Consider the following 19271-nt stretch of genomic DNA (forward strand, 5'->3'; position numbering starts at 1 on the left):
TATAGTCGGCCGATCCTAATGAAATTTGGTAGGTTGGATCAACTGGCCAAAAATAGAATCTGAATTAAGTTTCAAGTCGATAGCTTTAAAACTGAGAGACTAGTTCGCGTAGAAACGGACAGACAGACGGACTGACAGACCGACAGACGGACATGCTCATATCAACTCAGGAGGTGATCCTGATCAAGAATATATATACTTTATAGGGTCGGAGATGTCTCCTTCACTGCGTTGCACACTTTTGGAAATAAATTTTAATACCCTCTGCAAGGGTATAAAAAGGTCTTTTATGCAGGGAAAATCAGTTTGGTTGACCTGAAATTAAATTAATATATGTTAATATTGATAACTTATAATTTGTTTTGGAATAATACCTTAATCCATAACAGTTGGTCCACATCTTGATTGGCAATTGCCCACTAGTATCCACTCGTGCGTTTGCGACTTTGCAATTTGATCGCTCACCCAAAAAATCAAATAATGAGTCCTGGGCACTTGTGTCCGGAGAAATGGTCAGATTATTTTAGGTCTTTTTGATTGAATAATTTGCCAGTTCGTTTTAAAAAAATACTGCAGCTTGTTCAGCGTTTGAAGCGTGTTGAAATCCATTTTTCCAATCCACCCTAAATAATGTCCTGTGCTCATAAATGAAAATGCGTTTTTTTATTGATTCCATTAATATATTTTGGATAGTTTTTCCTTGCAAAGTTTGTAGCAGATGTAAAAAGCTTTCGATTTTGCGAAAAAGTCCATATGCCATGGGTATGATTAGTTACATACTTTCCACCAGAAATTTTTTCACTTGCTTGCTGAAAAAAAAACAAAATTTTTTCTGTATCCTTTAGCACAAGTATTTCCTCAGAAGTAAATGGGTGAGGTACTTTGACAATGGAATCGTTTGTTTTTAAAATTCTCTCAATCATGATAAAGAAACTATTCCATCTTGTTGGTGTTTCTTGCAGTAAAATATAAGTCGTGCTAATTGTCTTTCTTGTGCTAAGCCTTCTTGTGCGAATTTAAATTTTTCGTTAGAAATCGTGCTTTGTTTGAAAATTATCACAATTGATTTGCACTTAGTATTTATTATGACTGCGTCATCAACTTTTAATGCACAACAACATCTTGCACAGCTCTTGCACAACTAAGTTGATTGTGTGCGCAAAGCATGGCAGATTTCGAATTTGCAACATTTCACATGATTTAAGCATGGAGATGGCATTGTCAGTTACAATGCACACCGTCTTAGGTAAAATGTTCCAATCTATTAAAATATTTTGTAAAGTATCTGCAATGTTTTTCAAACAGTGATTTGTTTACCAGTTTTTTTTGTAGCCAAAGACGCTGTTTTAAGTTCATAGTTATAAACAAAATGACCCGTCACTTTCAAAAAACTGGCATTGGCACTCGATGTGCACAAATCATCGATGCGAATCCTCGTCTCCGCCATCGAAGAGGAAGCGTGGATGTTCCAATGTGTGGAACCATTTTAAGAAAACTGCTGACACAAACAAAGCGATTTGCATGTATTGCGATAAAGTTTTAAGGACGGGTGGCAACACAACAAATTTGTTGGACCATTTAAGAAGGATCCACAAAAACATTGATGTAGCCCAAAAAGATTCGCAGCCGACGCGATTGGATACATTTGTAGTAAAAGCGTCAGAATACCCGTCAGGTTCGAAAACAAAAGAAGATCTCGATAAAAAGATCATGCGGATGATCGCGCTGGATGTTCAGCCATTCAGCATTGTCAACGACCAGGGTTTTCGGGACCTGATGCACACAATGGACCCGCGGTACAAGTTACCTAGTAAAACGTATCTGCGCGACGTTTCGCTCCCAAAAGCGTATACAGAATTAAAGGCGCAACTTCAACAAGAGCTTAGAGCAGTTAAAAATGTCTCAGTAACAAAAGACGGATGGACTTTCCGAGCAAACGACGGATACCTTACTATAACTTGCCATTTCATCAGCCAAGATTTTCAGCTCACCTCTGCCGTGTTGTCAACAACCACTCTTGTCACTCCGACCAATCAGACGGCAAATAACATAGCTGAGTCGGTAAAACTCATGCTGAATGAGTGGGACTTGTACCAGAAAGTGACGTCCATAGTGACCGACAATGACTCAACGATGAAAAAAGCGTGTGAGCTGCTGGAGATACAACATTTCCCTTGCTTTGCGCACACTATTAACTTGCATGTGCAAGACATTCTAAAAATTGACATCCTTTCCCCTCTTCTAACCAAGTGCAAGTCTATAGTGGCTTTTATGAAGCGAAGCTCCTCAGCAATGGCCAAATTTAAAGACGCTCAGGATGTGGAACCGCCTCTCTCACTTGTGCAGGAAGTTCCAACAAGGTGGAACAGCGCGTTTCAAATGATGGAGAGGATCCTTCTTACGAACGACGCACTATCAACGGCGCTGTTGGCTACTCCAAGGGCCCCTGTGCCGTTTTCGGCCGATGACATTGAAGTCATGAAGGAGCTATGTTTGTTGTTGCGTCCTTTTGATCAGGCGACGAAAACGATTTTGGGCTGAAAGTATCCCACCATTTCATTGGTGATAACATTGATTTGCGAGATGCAACGCAAACCATCTGACCTAAAAAACGAACTCGTTTCCGTTGAAGCCACAATCGCTTTTAACAATTTAAACGCCAACATGAGAACTCGATTCGGACATTATGAAACGCGAACAGTGCTCCGTGTGCCACAATTATTGATCCCCGCTTCAAAAAAGACGGGTTTGAATCAACCTACCATGCTGAGCAAGCGGCTAAAGCTTTGGAGCAGGAACTCCATAGTATAATCGAGAAATCTCCAATGGAAAAATCCACACCGCCGATGGAGCCTACACCACCAGTTGAACACGGCCCCTCCAAGGTTTTTTCATTCCTTGATTCTAAATTAAAAGCGAAGATAAATTCACCGCGAGCCGACGCTGTGTTCCTACTAAAACAACATCTCGAAACCCAAAACGAGCCTGAAACATGCGACCCACTAAAATATTGGAAGGTGATTTTGATGAAGTTAGTATCACAAATTTTAAAGTATTCTTTTTGTTATAGACAAGAGCATATATATACGAATCGCTGTAACAGGTTGCACTTAAATACCTTTGTGTACCAGGAACATCCTGTGAGACCGAAAGGTGCTTCAGCAAAGCTGGACAGATAGTGTCGGATCGGCGCACAAGGCTCAAGCCTGGTGTAGTGGACAAGTTAATGTTTATTAACCAAAATCAAGATATTTTTTCTTAATTAATCGTACCAAAATGTGAATATGATGATCTCTTAGGATTCGGATGATCTTTTGTTTTTATTTAATTGCGAATAAAGCCTTTGTTTCTTTGTTATAATTTGAAAAATATTAGTCTTTCAATTGCGCTATATTCTCTACTAATAAAAAACAAAACAAGAAAGGAAAGCTAACTTCGGGCGGAGCCGAAGTTTATATACCCTTGCAGTTAAAACCGGATATATATCGCAAACATCGGATATAGTTGGCCGATCCTTATGATTACATCATAATAAAACCAATTAACTAAAATACAAAATCTAAAAAAAGTCCCAAGCTCCTATCTTAAAAAATACGAAAGTTGATATTTCTACCAAGTACCATTTCCGATCGTTCAGTTATATGGCAGCTATAGGATATAGTCGGCCGATCCTAATAAAATTTGGTAGCTTAGATCAACTGGCCAAAAATAGAATCTGTATTAAGTTTCAGCTTTCTATCTTCAAAAACACGAAAGTTGGGTCATTTCCGATCGTTCAGTTATATGGCAGCTATAAGATATAATCGGCCGATCCTATATACTGCGTGCAAAGGAAAGAAGGGTGTGTGCAAAGTTTCAAGACGATAGCTTCAAAACTGAGAGACTAGTTCGCGTAGAAACGGACAGACAGACGGACAGACGGACATGGTCATATCAACTCAGGAGGTGAACCTGATCAAGAAAATATATACTTTATAGGGTCGGAGATGTCTCCTTCACTGCGTTGCACACTTTTGACCAAAATTATAATACCCTCTGCAAGGGTATAAAAACATTTTTTTTTCAAAACATCGATGTTTCACTCGATGTTCTTTTTGAAAAAATCGAAAACATCGATGTTTGCGAACATCGATGTTTCTCCACCTCTACACATCACGCAAGTGCGTCTTGCTTGGCAATTAATAAAGAGGATCCAATACCTGAGTGTATTTAATAAAACCTTCGTTTTCGACAATGTTGAACGGCTGTAAGGATGTACAGCAACCATTTCTGTTAATGCTTTGGAATGTTAATGTCGGTCTTTCGCTTGGAATTGAAGTAGGAAGCCACAGAGTTCATACTTGATCTGCAACTGCTGCTTGCAGACGCAGTCTCGTTCCTGTCTGTAACTACAGCTGGTGTGCTATAGTCCAGTTTATTTATTTCCAAGCTAGGATGAAACCTTTTTAAATGGTCGCGCAAGTTTCAAGTAGTGCCGCTTGTTTTATATTCCTTGCCACAGGCATTTGGCAATTGGCAAGTTTTTGGTCGTCGGACTTTTTAAAATATTTTCAAACATGTGAAATCTTACTCATTTTTGAATTACTTATTGGGTAAGAAATTCTTTTCAGAGTCTGTGCTGGTGCATCGCAGTCTTGCTTGTCTGGACTTGGCGCAGTAGGCGTTTAACTTCCGACGTGTACCTTAATACGCCACATTATCCATCAAAATACTTATGTAAAATACATTAAGCATACCTTTTTTAAAAAAGAGTTCCATATTTATTAGTTGCTATTTAATTGCCGTCAATTTTACACAACATTTTTCAACATTTTCACAAGCGCGAGTTGAATTGTTTTAGCGATGTGAGACGTCATTTATCGAAGGCACCATCGATAGTGGTGTGGTCACTGTCGAACGTGTCTGACACTACCGATTGCGGCTCGATAGCTTTAAAGCTGAGAGAGTAGTTAGCGTAGACACAGACAGACATGCTCATATCAACTCAGGAGGTTATCCTGATCAAGAAAATATATACTTTATATTTCTTTATTTTAGAAATTTCTGGAAATTATACATTTTATTTATATAAACCTAATTAATTACAGGTTAGTATTAATAAATTCTTAATTTAATACTCACAGCTTAAATACTATTTCTTTAATGTAAAATTTTCGTTTTAAGTAGAACCTATTATTAACTGAATGGTATTAGATAAGAGGAAAATTTAACAGGTTAAAAGGTACTACTTTAAGGTCTTTGTATTTTATTTTCTTAAAACTAGTAAAGTGAGGCGCATATTCGCATTCGACTTCAACAATTAAAAATTGTACTACACTGTTTGAATGAAGTTCTCGTGCAGTGGCTTTTATGTTATACAGGGTGACAATAAATAACCCGGACAAACATTTTTGATCATAACTTTTTAAGGAACTGTATTTGAGAAAAAATGCAGATACACAACTATTAAATAGGTATTGTGTTACCATATATTCAGCTGGTTTCGTAGTGTCTTCCTTGGGCTGCGATGCAGAGCCCTAAACGTTTCTGGAAATTTAGCGCAATGGGCCGCAGGAGGTTCTTCCGATAATCGATCCCGTTCTCGGAGCAATGAGTGCTTCAGCGCCTCCAAACTTATGTGGCGTTTAGCACATGCCCTGGACTCCAAAATAGACCACACACTGTAGTCCATCGGATTAAGATCTGGCGAGTATGGTGGTCATTCACTGGATGCGATAAAGTCCGGGAAATTGGCTTTGCACCAGTCCTGAGTCAATTTGGCTCTATGGGCTGACGCTGAATCCTGTTGAAACGTCCACTCCGTATCACCGAAGTGCTGCTGGGCCCAAGGAAGCACAACAGTTTCCAAAATGTCCCGGCGGTAAATGACGGCATCTTTGGAGTCTCACGCGCTTGTTGTCATCCGTAAGAAGATGCACTTTTTGGAGCTTGTAGGGCTTGAGATTAAGTTCATTTTTTGCAATCAACCGAATCAACACTTTCTCGATTTACTCCGGTTTCACGGGTCTTTTTTTCTGACCGCGACTCTGCAATTTCGAGTGATAAGCTTTTTCACGATCCGCGTGACGGTCATAAAGGTGGCCAAGGTCATCAAATCGCTGGATAGCGTCAGAGACCGTTTGTTTTGGTATGCCAAGCAAACGAACAATGTCGCATTGGCGATTTCCTTGTTGAAACAGTTTTAAAATTTCACAACGATTGTTAGACATCCCGAAAGAAATATCAAATTGATTTAATACCTATTAATTTTTGCAGACCACCGCAGTGACCAATCTACTAAAGCGAGGACAATTAACAAAGTCGTTAAAATATGTTGTCGTTGAAATATATCGTGCAATATAACATCGACGGTGTTAGTGGGAAGAACAGATTAAAGGGTTTCCCAAATTTTTATGGAGTTTTGATCGGTATGTATTTTAATTACAAATAATGTAAGCAATATCTTATTTCTATTTATTTTATTTACAGATAGTAATATCCAAAGTGGTTCCGGGGACCTCGGCTGAGAAAATCTTTACAGTTCCTCAAAAGTTCCTGAATCCCTTATGAATTCCACCTATTTCCTGTAAGATTCCTCAGAGAATACCCCAGGGATTCCATGGGGTATTTCCTCAAAGATTCCTTAGAGAATACCCCAAGGATTCCTTGAAGTATTTCCTCAACGATTCCTTAGAGTATAGTATGTATTTAGTTTGAAATGCTCCTCGAATAACTGCAGGAATCCTGCAGTATTCCTTGATTGGTTTGAATTCCTCGATGCGAGGAACTCTTCTATGGAAATTCCTTAATGGTTTGTATGAAACATACCCCGAGGATTCCTCGTGTGGCAATACTAGTACCTAGACGATTCCTTGAGTAATCCTTGAGGTATGGTACTGAAGGGTAGGCTGTGAGCATGACGTTTCACACATTTATACTGTGTGTGTGTGGCAGAGCTCGGGCAGAGAAATTTCTTATGCCTTTGGGATAGGGCCGTGCCGACCACTGTCTTAAATTAAATCGATGCTGATGCGTCCCCATCTCTGCGCTCCTGTAGGGAGTTAACACAAAACTTTCCTGTGCGTAGCCAGAATCTGCCAAAACAAAATATTGATTTTTTGATCTCGACAAATATTTCCTGGCGCTTGAATGATTCCAATTGAAAGAATCATGACAGGATCCGGGGTGCGTCGCATCAATAGCGATAATCTCCATATTATAGTTGCAAATCTGTAGGTAAATGTAAAATCTTAACGTAACTATAACCAATTTAGACATTCTACTTACAACCATGGCGTTCATGCTGTAATAGTCCTTTCTGGTAAAAAAAAAACAGAGGAATTATTTACAGGTTTCACTATTTTTATATTCTATTCTTGGCAGTTGATGTTTGCTAAAGAAGTATTCGCTAGATTTCCGCATTTGCTGGCTAGACATCTGAAGGCCAATTGTGTCCTGACAAAGAAGCCTGTCCAGCAACGGAACAAATATTTGGAGAATTTTCCCAAATGTGCTTCGTCCTATATTTATATGGTGGTTCTTGGCGATTGAGAACTGATAACATCCAGTAGCAAGATATCGCAATACATAGAGACATCTATCCAATTGCATAGAGTGAGACAGTGTGGTTACTTTTAAATGTGGCTTGACTGTCTCCAATATTTTTTTAAAAGTGTCTTTATCAATCTTAAATGATTGGACAAATCTGCAATAAACATATATTCGAGGCGAAATTTTGAATGTTGTAAATGTGACTTACCGGTCGTCAGAAATGTTAAAAACACATGTATTACATCTTAATTGCTTAGATTTTCTTAAGTCAAATAACTTTTGCTTTCTTTTGGCTTCGAAAGATGCAATTGAAAATAAAAAAGGCATTTTTTCGCGTTGTTTGCTGCTGACCAAACCTCAAATCAGCTGTTTCGGCAGCAAGAAATGATGAGAAATGAAACGTTTCGATAGCAAAACGATAACTAAAAACTTGTGAAAACCGGAGCACCTAAAAACGAAAATCTCTGTTTTGGTCCCAAAACGAAAATTGAAAGTGAAAACCGGAGCATGCTTGATAATTAAAACAGGACCCAAATATCAAACATTCTACGACTTACTGTCAACTCATGTAAACGAAAAGCTGTTTTTTTTTTTAATTTGAATGTGAATCGCTGCCAACAAATGCATAATTTCCTAACAATTTTTTCTCATTATTGTATCTGTGCCTAAAGTTTTTTTAAATTAAATTGTAGCTTTTATCGCATTTTAATTTTAGTTCCATCCATACTACCACTAACTATACAGCATATAGACAACCCATTTCAAACAACGAAAATGGACGCAAAAATTTCTTGCGACAGGCCCCAGCTGGCCCCAGAGCGAAATCTTACCCTTTTTCTTACGTTCACCGTTCGTTTATCTTACGCTCATATTCTCATTGAATTCATATTCTCATATTCTCATTGTTCTTTGTATGGACGCGTGTCACACGTTCACATATACGGGGGAATGTGTGCATGCGATTTCGTTTCGAAGCCAGCGCACAAAACTTTTCAGGCTGTCTACCCTAACAAAATTCGGGTATTCGTTATTTGGTGAAATGACAAAAGAAATAATATTATTTGTTATATTGTATTTCTTAAAAATTTTAGCATACATTTTACATTAACCCTCTAGTGCCCAGGACCGCCTCTAGACGGGTAATGTTAAAAATACCGTTATTTTATTCTTTTCATTCCTTTTGATTCTTTTTTGCATTTTTTCTAATTTGGGGAAGTCCTAAAAATAAGTTGGTTGCATTTGGAATACATACTAGAGCTTGCGCAAGCTGCTGTATTCATTTGAAGCAGCAAATTTGTGCAACTCGGACGAAATAATTATTTTGTAAGAAGTGCAAAATGTAAATATTTTTAAAAAATATTATTAATAGTTTGATGCTGAAAAAAAAAGTTTACCGTGTTGCTGATATACTAAAGGACGCAAAAAACGAAACCCACACTAAAAATAAGTTTTCGTTAGCTTTTTATTGCTTTTATAAAGTATCCCGTCTAGAGGCAATTCGCGAAAAAAATTGATAAGGTAAGTTTGAACCTACGAATTATTTAAGTACAAATAATTGCTTCAGTAGACATGGAACGGCTCTTTCCGACGTGGAGATTGAAAAATTATTAAATGTTATTGATTTTGACATTGATACGGATGGAGAAGAATTGGAGGACGAACATGTAAGCAAATTACCAAATTTTTTGTTGGCCTATCTTCCCAAAGCCGCCTCTAGGCGGTCCAAGGATATAGTCAAATAAAACTCGATCCAAGCAAAAATAAAATTTTTTCTAAAACAAACATTCACTTTTGATACATACTGAATCCAAAAATAATTTTTTTCTTGGAAAAGAAAATTTGGGCACTAGAGGGTTAGATTAGGTGTTAGCAGTAAAATTTTTTTTATATATGTTTATATTTTTAAAAATCATTAAAAATCATTATACTGATAGGAACAGGGTATATTTCAGTTGGAGTCACTTAAAACGCCCATTGCTGTTAAGTTTTTGTTGTTCTGCAAAAGGCTTGTGCATGCCTGCTGAAACGATGAAACGATTTTTATGGGAGTGTGAAGATACTAAAACAGCTGATTGACTTGTTTACCTTTTTTTTCAATTTTACAGGCACGTGTTATTTTTTTTTGGTTTATTGTGAGATCTAAATTATTGTCCTTAATTTAATAATTTCCTTTAAAATTTTGGTTCTTAAAAAAGTCGCTGTGAGGAAAGTTTTTCGTGAGGATTGAAAAATGGAAGTTTTTGGCAACAAAAGCAGGTTAGTCAATATAATTCATTAGTGTGCGTACATGTATGTATGTATGTGGATCACAGCTTATTTCGTGCAGTCGCAAACTTAAAGTTTTAAGCATAGTATTGAGTTGACGAAAATCCGCTGTTGAAATTCTGATAGCGATTTTGCACTTTATTCGGCTGCCGAGGTAGTGTGACCAAAAAAATGAAGAAATAAGGTAATACTGAACAGCTGTTGTTTGTAAACAAAAAAAAAAATAAGCAAAAATGAATTCAAAACGATTGGATGTTGGTGTTTTGTTTATGTATTTCGCCGCTAAGGAGCTGATTAAGAAATAGAAAACTGGGTCAAAATCAAAATCCAAATAAATTACAAATCATTTCAATGCCATTTTATGGCATTGATCAATTGACCCTCCATGTCGCACCTATAAAAATAAATTGAAATATTTATTTTAACTCCCCGAGAGCAGCTGTTTATTTTTTTTGATCCGGCAACACGATAAAAATCGATAACAAAAATTTTCGTCAACTCAGTACCCGCAAAATCTAGAAGGCAAAAATTTCTTCTTTCCTTTTTTACACCGTTTTTTATACCCTTGCAGAGGGTATTATAATTTTGGTCAAAAGTGTGCAACGCAGTGAAGGAGACATCTCCGACCCTATAAAGTGTATATATTCTTGATCAGGATCACCTCCTGAGTTGATATGAGCATGTCCGTCTGTCCGTCTGTCCGTCTGTCTGTCTGTCCGTTTCTAGTTTCTAGTCGTTTCCGAACTAGTCTCTCAGTTTTAAAGCTATCGTCTTGAAACTTTGCACACACCCTTCTTTCCTTTGCACGCAGTATATAAGTCGGAACGGCCCGGATCGGCCGAGTATATCCTATAGCTGCCATATAACTGATTGATCGGAAATGGTATAATTTTGGTGTTTTTAGAGTTAGAGAGTTCAAATTTGACATGAGAGCTATTTTTGGCAAAACATTACGTCATGCCAAATTTCATAAAGATCGGCCGACTATATCTTATAGCTGCCATATAACTGAACGATCGGAAATGGTATTTGGTAGAAATATCAACTTTCGTATTTTTGAAGATAGAAGTTTGGGACTTTTTTTAGATTTTGTATTGTAATAAATTGGATTATATATTCCTATTCCCATAAGGATCGGCCTACTATATCCGATGTTTGCGATTATCCGGTTTTAACTGCAAGGGTATATAAACTTCGGCTCCGCCCGAAGTTAGCTTTCCTTTCTTGTTTTATATGGAGTTTGACAGCTGTCACTCGTTGGACAGCGGATTTTCGTCAACTCAGTACTATGCTTAAACCTCCACTGCTCCTAAACCATCAAAGATATTTCAAAACTTTAAACGAAATTTTTTAACTTATAGTTATAACATCTTGAATAAAATAAAACAAACTTCATATTTATCAAACTTAAAGGATAAAAGAAAAAAAACAAAAATATAGAAACTTTTCACGCCGCAGCTTATTTCGTGCACTTCAAGAATGTCTATTTCTAAATTCTAAAAATTAACCTAATATTTGGTGTGGTCTCCTCTCTGCTTTAGGAAAGCATTCAGATGGTTTTCCATTGAGGACACCAATTTTTGGGTCGTTTCGACGGGAATTTTGAACCATTCTTCAACCAAAGCAGATCGTTTTTGTTCGAAATGTGTCGTTTTTGAATAGCAGAGTCCAAAATTTGCCACAGATTTTCAATTACATTTAAGTCTGGTGATTGTGCTGGTGTTTGCACAACGTGTGGACAGTTCCAGACGAGCCAGGTCTTCACAATTCCAGATGTATGCTTCGGGTCGTTGTCCTGATAGAACCGAAAACGATCGCGTATGCCCAGTTTCTCGGCACTTTGGAGAAGGTTTTCCTTCAATATTGACAGATATTTATTGGCGTCCATTATGCTGTCAATAAAAACCAGGTTTCCGACTCCAGAGGCCGACATACAGGCCAAAACCATAACGTAACCCCCGCCATGCTTCACCGTAGCTTTTAGGTGCTTATTGTCGAGCTCCGTATTCGGTCGCCGCAAAACGTACTGTCTCCCATCCGATCCAAAGAGATTAAATTTGAATTCGTCCGCGAAAATAACATCATCCCAAAAGGAAATGGGATGAAGGAGATGCTCCTTAGAAAATTTTAGCCGAGCCGATATATTTTTCTTACTAATGAAGGGCTTCTTCCGTGCTACACTACCATTAAATTTGTGATTGTGTAGCACGCGGCGCACCGTATCAGCACTGCACTTTTTCCCCATTTCTTGGGCAACTTCCTCCACAATTTTTGGCGCGGATAACTTTGGGTTCTCCTTAATTTTCCGGACAATACGGCGCTCTTCATGATCGTTGAAAATTTTATTGGGAGCTTTTCGGCCTTTGTCTTCAATGCGGTTCTCTCGGACAAACCTTTGGATTATGTATTGCACTGTACTGGGACTTAGGGATACCATTTTTGCAATGACTCGCTGACTTTTTCCACTTTTAAAGTGTTTAAGCATCAATTCTCGCTGCTCAATGGTTGTGCGTGGTGCCATTTCGGTAATTCCCATGAATTTCTTTTTAGAAGTGTGACCCAGATCAGAAACTCATAAGATCTGTATTTGTTACTATTCTAAATGATCAAATACTAAATAAAGCAGAGATTTTTAAGACTAAATGTTCAGTTTTTTGACTTTAAACATACTGCACGAAATAAGCAACGGCATGGAAAAAGACTGTATATTATGTTTTTATTAAATAATTATTTTTTTTTATGATTAGGAAAATCGTTTTCGTTAAATACACATGTTAATATTCCCTATTAAAATACTGCATTTAAGTTTTTCTGTTATCTTGCTCAGTTTAGCCGGAATAACGACCAAAACTTTTTTTAGGTAACTGCACGAAATAAGCTGCGAGTCACTGTATGTTATAACAATAATGATTGGGTGCTTGAAAGTCGTATAGGATACGAAATCCAAGTTCTAGGCCAGTGGTGGGCAAACTCTCATTTTACATAGCACGCAAGTATAGGGTAGGAAATTCTGCCGCAGCGCTGCCGGCACACTGACAGTGTGAGCACTCTCAAATTTTTTTTAGAAGCTCTCTCATTTGCTCTCATTTTGATTCATTTGACAGCCCAAACTAAAAATCAAAATTTTTGCACTTGGAAAAATTTTCTCAGAAATTGGGTTGGAAAAAGTTTTCTTCATGGAGAATATAAATAGGGAAGCGTAGTTTTTCATTTGTTTAAGAAATGTTGCTAGCAAAGCTGTTTTTTAAATAAAATACTCAATTTTAGTGCCCATTCAAACTTTTGAATTAACGAAAAATTAAATAAAAAAAAACGTTTTTTTCGCTCAGTGAATTCTCTGCTCTCATTGTTTTTCTCTGCTACGCACACACTCAAATTTTAAACATGTGTTAGTTTTGCCCACCACTGTTCTAGGCGCAATATACACTGCGCGGCATCAGGTTAGCGCCCCCCATCTAACTCAACATTAGTGATTATTTTTCGGTAAACACATTGAGCTACATTGATCCAATAATTTTTTTAATAAACTGCAATGAATTTACTTTAAAATGAAACTAATTTGAATCATATAACGCTTAAGATAAGATTTTAAATGAATTTTTTAGAAAAATGTTCAAGAAAAACGTAACATAAAATTGGTCATCAGGATAGCGCCTGCAAATGTGATTTCAATTATCTCGTTTGTTTTGCCGCGTACAGTCACCAAATTTTTTGTGTAACTTAAAACAATAATTAGCTGTGTAAAAATCGAAAAAATGGGAAGAGGAACAGTTTTATCTGAGAAGGAAAAATCACAGATTGAGGCATACTATGAGTGTGGACTATCTCTTCACAAAATCGCCGAGAAAACTGGAAGGCACAGGAAAACAATATCAAGTTTTCTTAGAAATAAAGAAAACTATGGAAAAAACTTTAAAGGCGGTAATAATCGTGTGATTTCTGATGTTAACAGGCGATCGATACTAAGGCAAGCATCAAATTCGCATGACTCATCTGCAAAAATAAGAGAAAACTCAGGTGTTAAAGCGAGTTTGTCTACAGTTCAAAGAGTCATCAGAAAAGCTACACATCTTAAGAGATTAAAATTGAAGAAAAAACCCCCTCTTAATTGCCAAAGAAAAGAAACACGCTTAAATTTCTCTCGCTTGCACATGTCATGGACTACTGAGTGGCAATACGTTGTTTTCTCTGACGAGAAAAAATTTAATTTAGAAGGGCCCGATGGGTATAACTATTACTTTCATGACCTACGCAAAGAGGAGCATACTCTGGACCGCCTGCACAGCCGGAAAGGGGGTGTCATGGTGTGGGGGGCCATATCGTACTTTGGCACCTGCGAGTTGCAGTTTTTAACATCGCGTATGAATGCCGAAAACTACAAAAATGTTTTGATAACGGCATTTCCGCAAATGCAAAACCTTTTCCAAAACTTGAAGTGGAGTTTCCAGCACGACAGTGCTCCAATTCACACAGCCCGGTCCGTGAAGTCGTGGATTGTAGCTCAAAACGTTGATGTCCTTGAATGGCCACCATACTCTCCCGACCTCAATATCATCGAGAACGTCTGGGGTTGGCTGGCTAGGAAGGTGTATGAGTCCGGAAAACAGTACAAAACAAAAACAGAATTGATAGATGGAATAAAACACGCTTGGAGCACCATTTCATTAAATTACTTAGATCAGCTGTACAAATCTATTCCTAATCGAATTTTCGAAGTAATTTCCAACACAGGCGGATCAACACATTATTAATTCATCATTAAGTTTGTTTAAAAAAGAGTATTTAAGTATTAAATCGCATAATTGTTGCTTTAAAAACAATTTATAATGAATTTATGTCAGATGGCGCTATCCTGATGACCAATTTTATGTTATGATGTAAGACGTCAGATGTTACGAGGCTTAGTTTGACCTCCTAACCTGTGGCTATCAACAATCCTTGGGTCGAAACCCATATGTCCATAATAGCCCCTGCTTCGACGGTCTGCTATTTCGGGTCAAAAATAGTGTTTCTTAGCACATTATGAAAATTTATTTACGCACTAAAAGAATTATAATAAAAATTTGCTTTAGACTAACGTACATGCTCACTATATCTAATTCTATGGAGTAAATACTAAAATAAACCTCATAATAATAACAGAAATATTCATATGTGGCAAAAAAATTTAAAAAAATTAAAAATAAAAGATTAAAGGAATTGGCTTTTCGAAACATAAAAACAAATTAGACATGAGAAAGACTTAAAAAAAAAACCAAGAAAGGAAAGCTAACTTCGGGCGGAGCCGAAGTTTATATACCATTGCAATTAAAACCGGATATATATCGCAAACATCGGATATAGTTGGCCGATCTTTATGGGAATATGAATATATAATTCAATGTATTACAATAAAAAATCTAAAAAAAGTCCCAAACTTCTATCTTCAAAACATACCAAAGTTGGTATTTCTACCAAAAAACATTTCCGATCGTTCAGTTATATGGCAGCTGTAAGATATAGTCGGCCGATCGTTATGAAATTTGGTAGGTCGGATTAACTGACCAAAAATATAATCTGTACCAAGTTCCAGCTTTCTATCTTCCAAAACACGAAAGTTGGGTCATTTCCGATCGTTCAGTTATATGGCAGCTATAGGATATAGTCGGCCGATCCTTACGAAATTTGGCATGTCGTATTATTCTTCCAAAAATAGCGCCCATGTAAAATTTGAACTCTCTCACTCTAAAAACACTGAAGTTATACCATATCCGATCAATCAGTTATATGGCAGCTATAGGATATAGTCGGCCGATCCGGGCCGATCCGACTTATATACTGCGTGCAAAGGAAAGAAGGGTGTGTGCAAAGTTTCAAGACGATAGCTTTAAAACTGAGAGACTAGTTCGCGCAGAAACAGACAGACAGACGGACAGACGGACATGCTCATATCAACTCAGGAGGTGATCCTGATCAAGAATATATATACTTTATAGGGTCGGAGATGTCTCCTTCACTGCGTTGCACACTTTTGACCAAAATTATAATACCCTTTTCAAGGGTATAATAATTACGTTTGGTGCACCCAACTTTGCAGTCTTCTGCACTTAAGCGCCTCATATCGGCAGAATTTTTTTTGTTTTCAATGAAAATCATGTAAGTTAGCTGCGGACGGACAGACAGACGGACAGACAGACGGACAGACGGACATGCTCATATCAACTCAGGAGGTGATCCTGATCAAGAATATATATACTTTATAGGGTCGGAGATGTCTCCTTCACTGCGTTGCACACTTTTGGACAAAATTATAATACTCTCTGCAAGGGTATAAAAATACATACAGAATGTCAAGTAATTGTTTGCAAAATAAAACAAGGCACCAAAATGTATTTTAAAGTAAATAATTAATGCTTTCACTCTGCTTTTTTTACATTTTTTTTTATTTATAATGTTCTTAGAACTATTAACTATAATTAGAGATCAAAAACAAACTTAAAAATTCAATTCTTATAGAAAAAAAAACATAAAACTAAACTATAAAAACAAAACTAAAAGTACTCAGAATTCACAGTGTCAATTAATTGTTTGCAAAATGCAAAGTTAACTTCAAATCTTAGCCTAGAATAACATAAACAAAACTTAAAAAACTAATACTTAGTGTGTCCACCTTTGGCATCAATTACACATTGTAATTGTCTCGGCACTGATCCAATTAACTTATTTAAATCGTAATTACTGGGAATTTTTTTCCATTCTTCTGTAATTATTTTTATGAATGAGTTTCTATTGGTTGGGCCTCTTTTTGCCACCTTCTTTTTTAGGTATGTCCACAAATTTTCTATGGGATTCAAATCAGGGCTCTGGGCAGGAGCATCTATAACTTTGGTGCAGTTGTACAAAGCCCAGGTCCTGCACAAAAGTGATTTGTGTTTTGGGTCATTGTCTTGGTACAATTTATATTTTAATTTTTGAGGATTTTGGGGGTCTAAAAATCCAAATTTTTGGGCACTTTTTACCAATTTGTTTTTAAGGATGTCCAAGTAGAACTCCTTGTTCATATTTTTGGTGAAAATCCGCAGCTCTCCGACTCCCTTTTAAGATTTACTTCCCCATACATTGACTGAGAGTTTGCCAAACTTCACAGTAGGAATTATATTCTTACTTTCGAGCGCTGTATTTGGTTTCCGCCAGACTTTTGGACCGTCTTTATAATAAAGCATTATTTTTGTCTCGTCGCAAAAAATAACGTCGTCCCAATACTGTGTTGGCTTGGTAATATGGTCAATTGCAAATTTTAGCCGCTTATCAACATTAACTGCCGGTAGCAAAGGCTTCTGTCGAGCTACTCTGGATGAGTATTTCTGCTTGTTGAGAACTTTTCGAACAGTCTCGTGCGACACTTTTTTGGCACAATCCTTGTGAATGGATCCCACCACCTGTCTTAGGCTGGTTCGAGGATTTTCGGCAACTATCCGCAGTATTTTTGATTCATCCCGTCTTGAGAGTTTTGGTGGCCTGCCGTTTGATGTGTTTAATGCCAATCGATTCTCTTTATTATCCCGATTTATAATATTATAAACGGTGCGCAACTTAATTTTAAGTAATTCCGAAATTTCTTTGGCGGATTTTCCAGTTCCATGGTGAAAATAAAACAATTGAATAATATTATCGCACGTGCGTTCTCCAGGCATTTTGAAAATCGAATATTAAGCTGTAAGACGACTCCAAACGCTGCAACCCGATGCTCTAAGGAATAGGCCAATACTCGGAATTTGAAAATACCAAGAATTTTCTTCCGCAACTTTATCCTCTTAGCTTTTTCGTCGTCATTCGAAGTTGAGTTTGCATTTTGCAAACAATTATTTGACACAGTAAATTTTGACTATTTTTAGTTTTGTTGTTTTTTTTTCTATAGGAATTGAATTTTTAAGTTTGTTTTTGATCTCTAATTATAGTTAATAGTTCTAAGAACATTATAAATAAATAAAAAATTAAAAAAAAGCAATGTGAAACCATTAATTATTTACTTCAAATTACATTTTGGTGCTTTTTTTATTTTGCAAACAATTAATTGACATACTGTGTAAGAATCGCGTGATATTTTTCGCTCACTTTTCCAAGGTGACCGCTAAATAATTGATACAAGCTTTTAAAAGATCTTGCTCTCTGCGTATTTTCTGTCATATGAATGGCTTGTTGGAAATCCACACACAACTATTCTAGCATCGTTTCAATATTCCAGACATACGTTGGAAAGCTAATGTCATTCCGCATCTGTTTCAGTTGTAAGGGTCTGCCTATTTTTCAATCGGGATTTTTCCACTTCGCCGAGTAGCACGTGTTAACAAACATCTGCAGGGATGGGAACACCCAGAAAAACCCGAAAGACAGTCTCACAAAAAAAAAAAAAAACAAAAAGGTAAGCTAACTTCGGACGGAGCCTAAGTTGATATACTCTTGCAGTTAAAACCGGATATATATCGTAAACATCGGATATAATTGGCCGATCCTTATGATATCATAATAAAACCAATTAGTTACAATAAAAAATCTAAAACAAGTCCCAAGCTTCTATCAAAGATTATAAAGTACATACAGTGGCTTGAGGCTTATTTCGTGCGAGAACAAAATAAAATTTTAAATCAACATTGCACCCAAAATATAAAAGATATCAAAAAAATTTAAACGCAGTAATTTAAATTAACTTTTTATTAACTAATGGGAAAACTTACTTATCTACAAAAACAAAACAACTTTTCATAATAAACTAAAAAAACAAGGCACTTCTGGCGTCGAAGCTCATTTCGTGCAAGCACTTAAAACTATTATAAAAAATAAAATTCTTAAATCTAATATTTGGTTGGGCCTTCCTTTTGTTTTTTAACGGCTTTTAAACGGTTTCCCATTGATTCCACTAATTATGCCCTTGAAGAGGGTATTATATTTTTGGTCAAAGGTGTGCAACGCAGTGAAGGAGACATATCCGACCCTATAACGTATATATATTCTTGATCAGGATCACCTCCTGAGTTGATATAAGCATGTCCGTCTGTCCGTCTGTCTGTTTCTACGCAAACTAGTCTCTCAGTTTTAAAGCTATCGCCTTGAAACTTTGCACTTTGCACACTTTGAAACTTTCCCTTCTTTCCTTTGCACGCAGTATGTATGTCGGAACGGCCCGGATCGGCCGACTATATCTTATAGCTGCCATATAACTGAACGATCGGAAATGGTATTTGGTAGAAATACCAACTTTCGTTTTTTTGAAGATAGAAGCTTGGGACGTTTTTTTTTAGATTTTTTATTGTAATTAATTGGTTTTATTATAATGCTATCGTAAGGATCGGCCAACTATATCCGATGTTTGCGTTATATATCCGGTTTTAACTGCAAGGGTATATCAACTTCGGCTCCGGTCAAAGTTAGTTTCCCTTTCTTGTTTTGTATTTAAAATTTTTGCACAAAATAAGCTTCGACGGCAGAAGTGCCTTGTT

The 19271-nt window shown here is 36.9% G+C and overlaps 1 protein-coding gene and 1 pseudogene across 2 annotated transcripts in view; one reads left to right on the forward strand and one right to left on the reverse strand.

Annotated features, from left to right (window-relative positions):
• The window catches only part of LOC138925556 (netrin-A-like), a 33305-nt gene extending 26810 nt beyond the window's left edge, over positions 1 to 6495 (forward strand). For both annotated transcript variants that reach the window (XM_070276319.1, XM_070276318.1), the window contains exons 3-4: positions 6256 to 6407; positions 6469 to 6495. In XM_070276319.1, coding sequence (XP_070132420.1) covers positions 6256 to 6342 — 87 coding nt within the window. In that variant the 3' untranslated portion in view covers positions 6343 to 6407; positions 6469 to 6495. The remainder of the gene's footprint in view (positions 1 to 6255; positions 6408 to 6468) is intronic.
• The window catches only part of LOC108126751 (putative nuclease HARBI1), a 163312-nt pseudogene extending 155343 nt beyond the window's left edge, over positions 1 to 7969 (reverse strand).
• Between the last annotated feature and the right edge of the window lie 11302 nt (positions 7970 to 19271).

The sequence above is a fragment of the Drosophila bipectinata genome, chromosome XR (assembly GCF_030179905.1).
Source record: "Drosophila bipectinata strain 14024-0381.07 chromosome XR, DbipHiC1v2, whole genome shotgun sequence".
Taxonomy (NCBI): Eukaryota; Metazoa; Arthropoda; class Insecta; order Diptera; family Drosophilidae; genus Drosophila; species Drosophila bipectinata.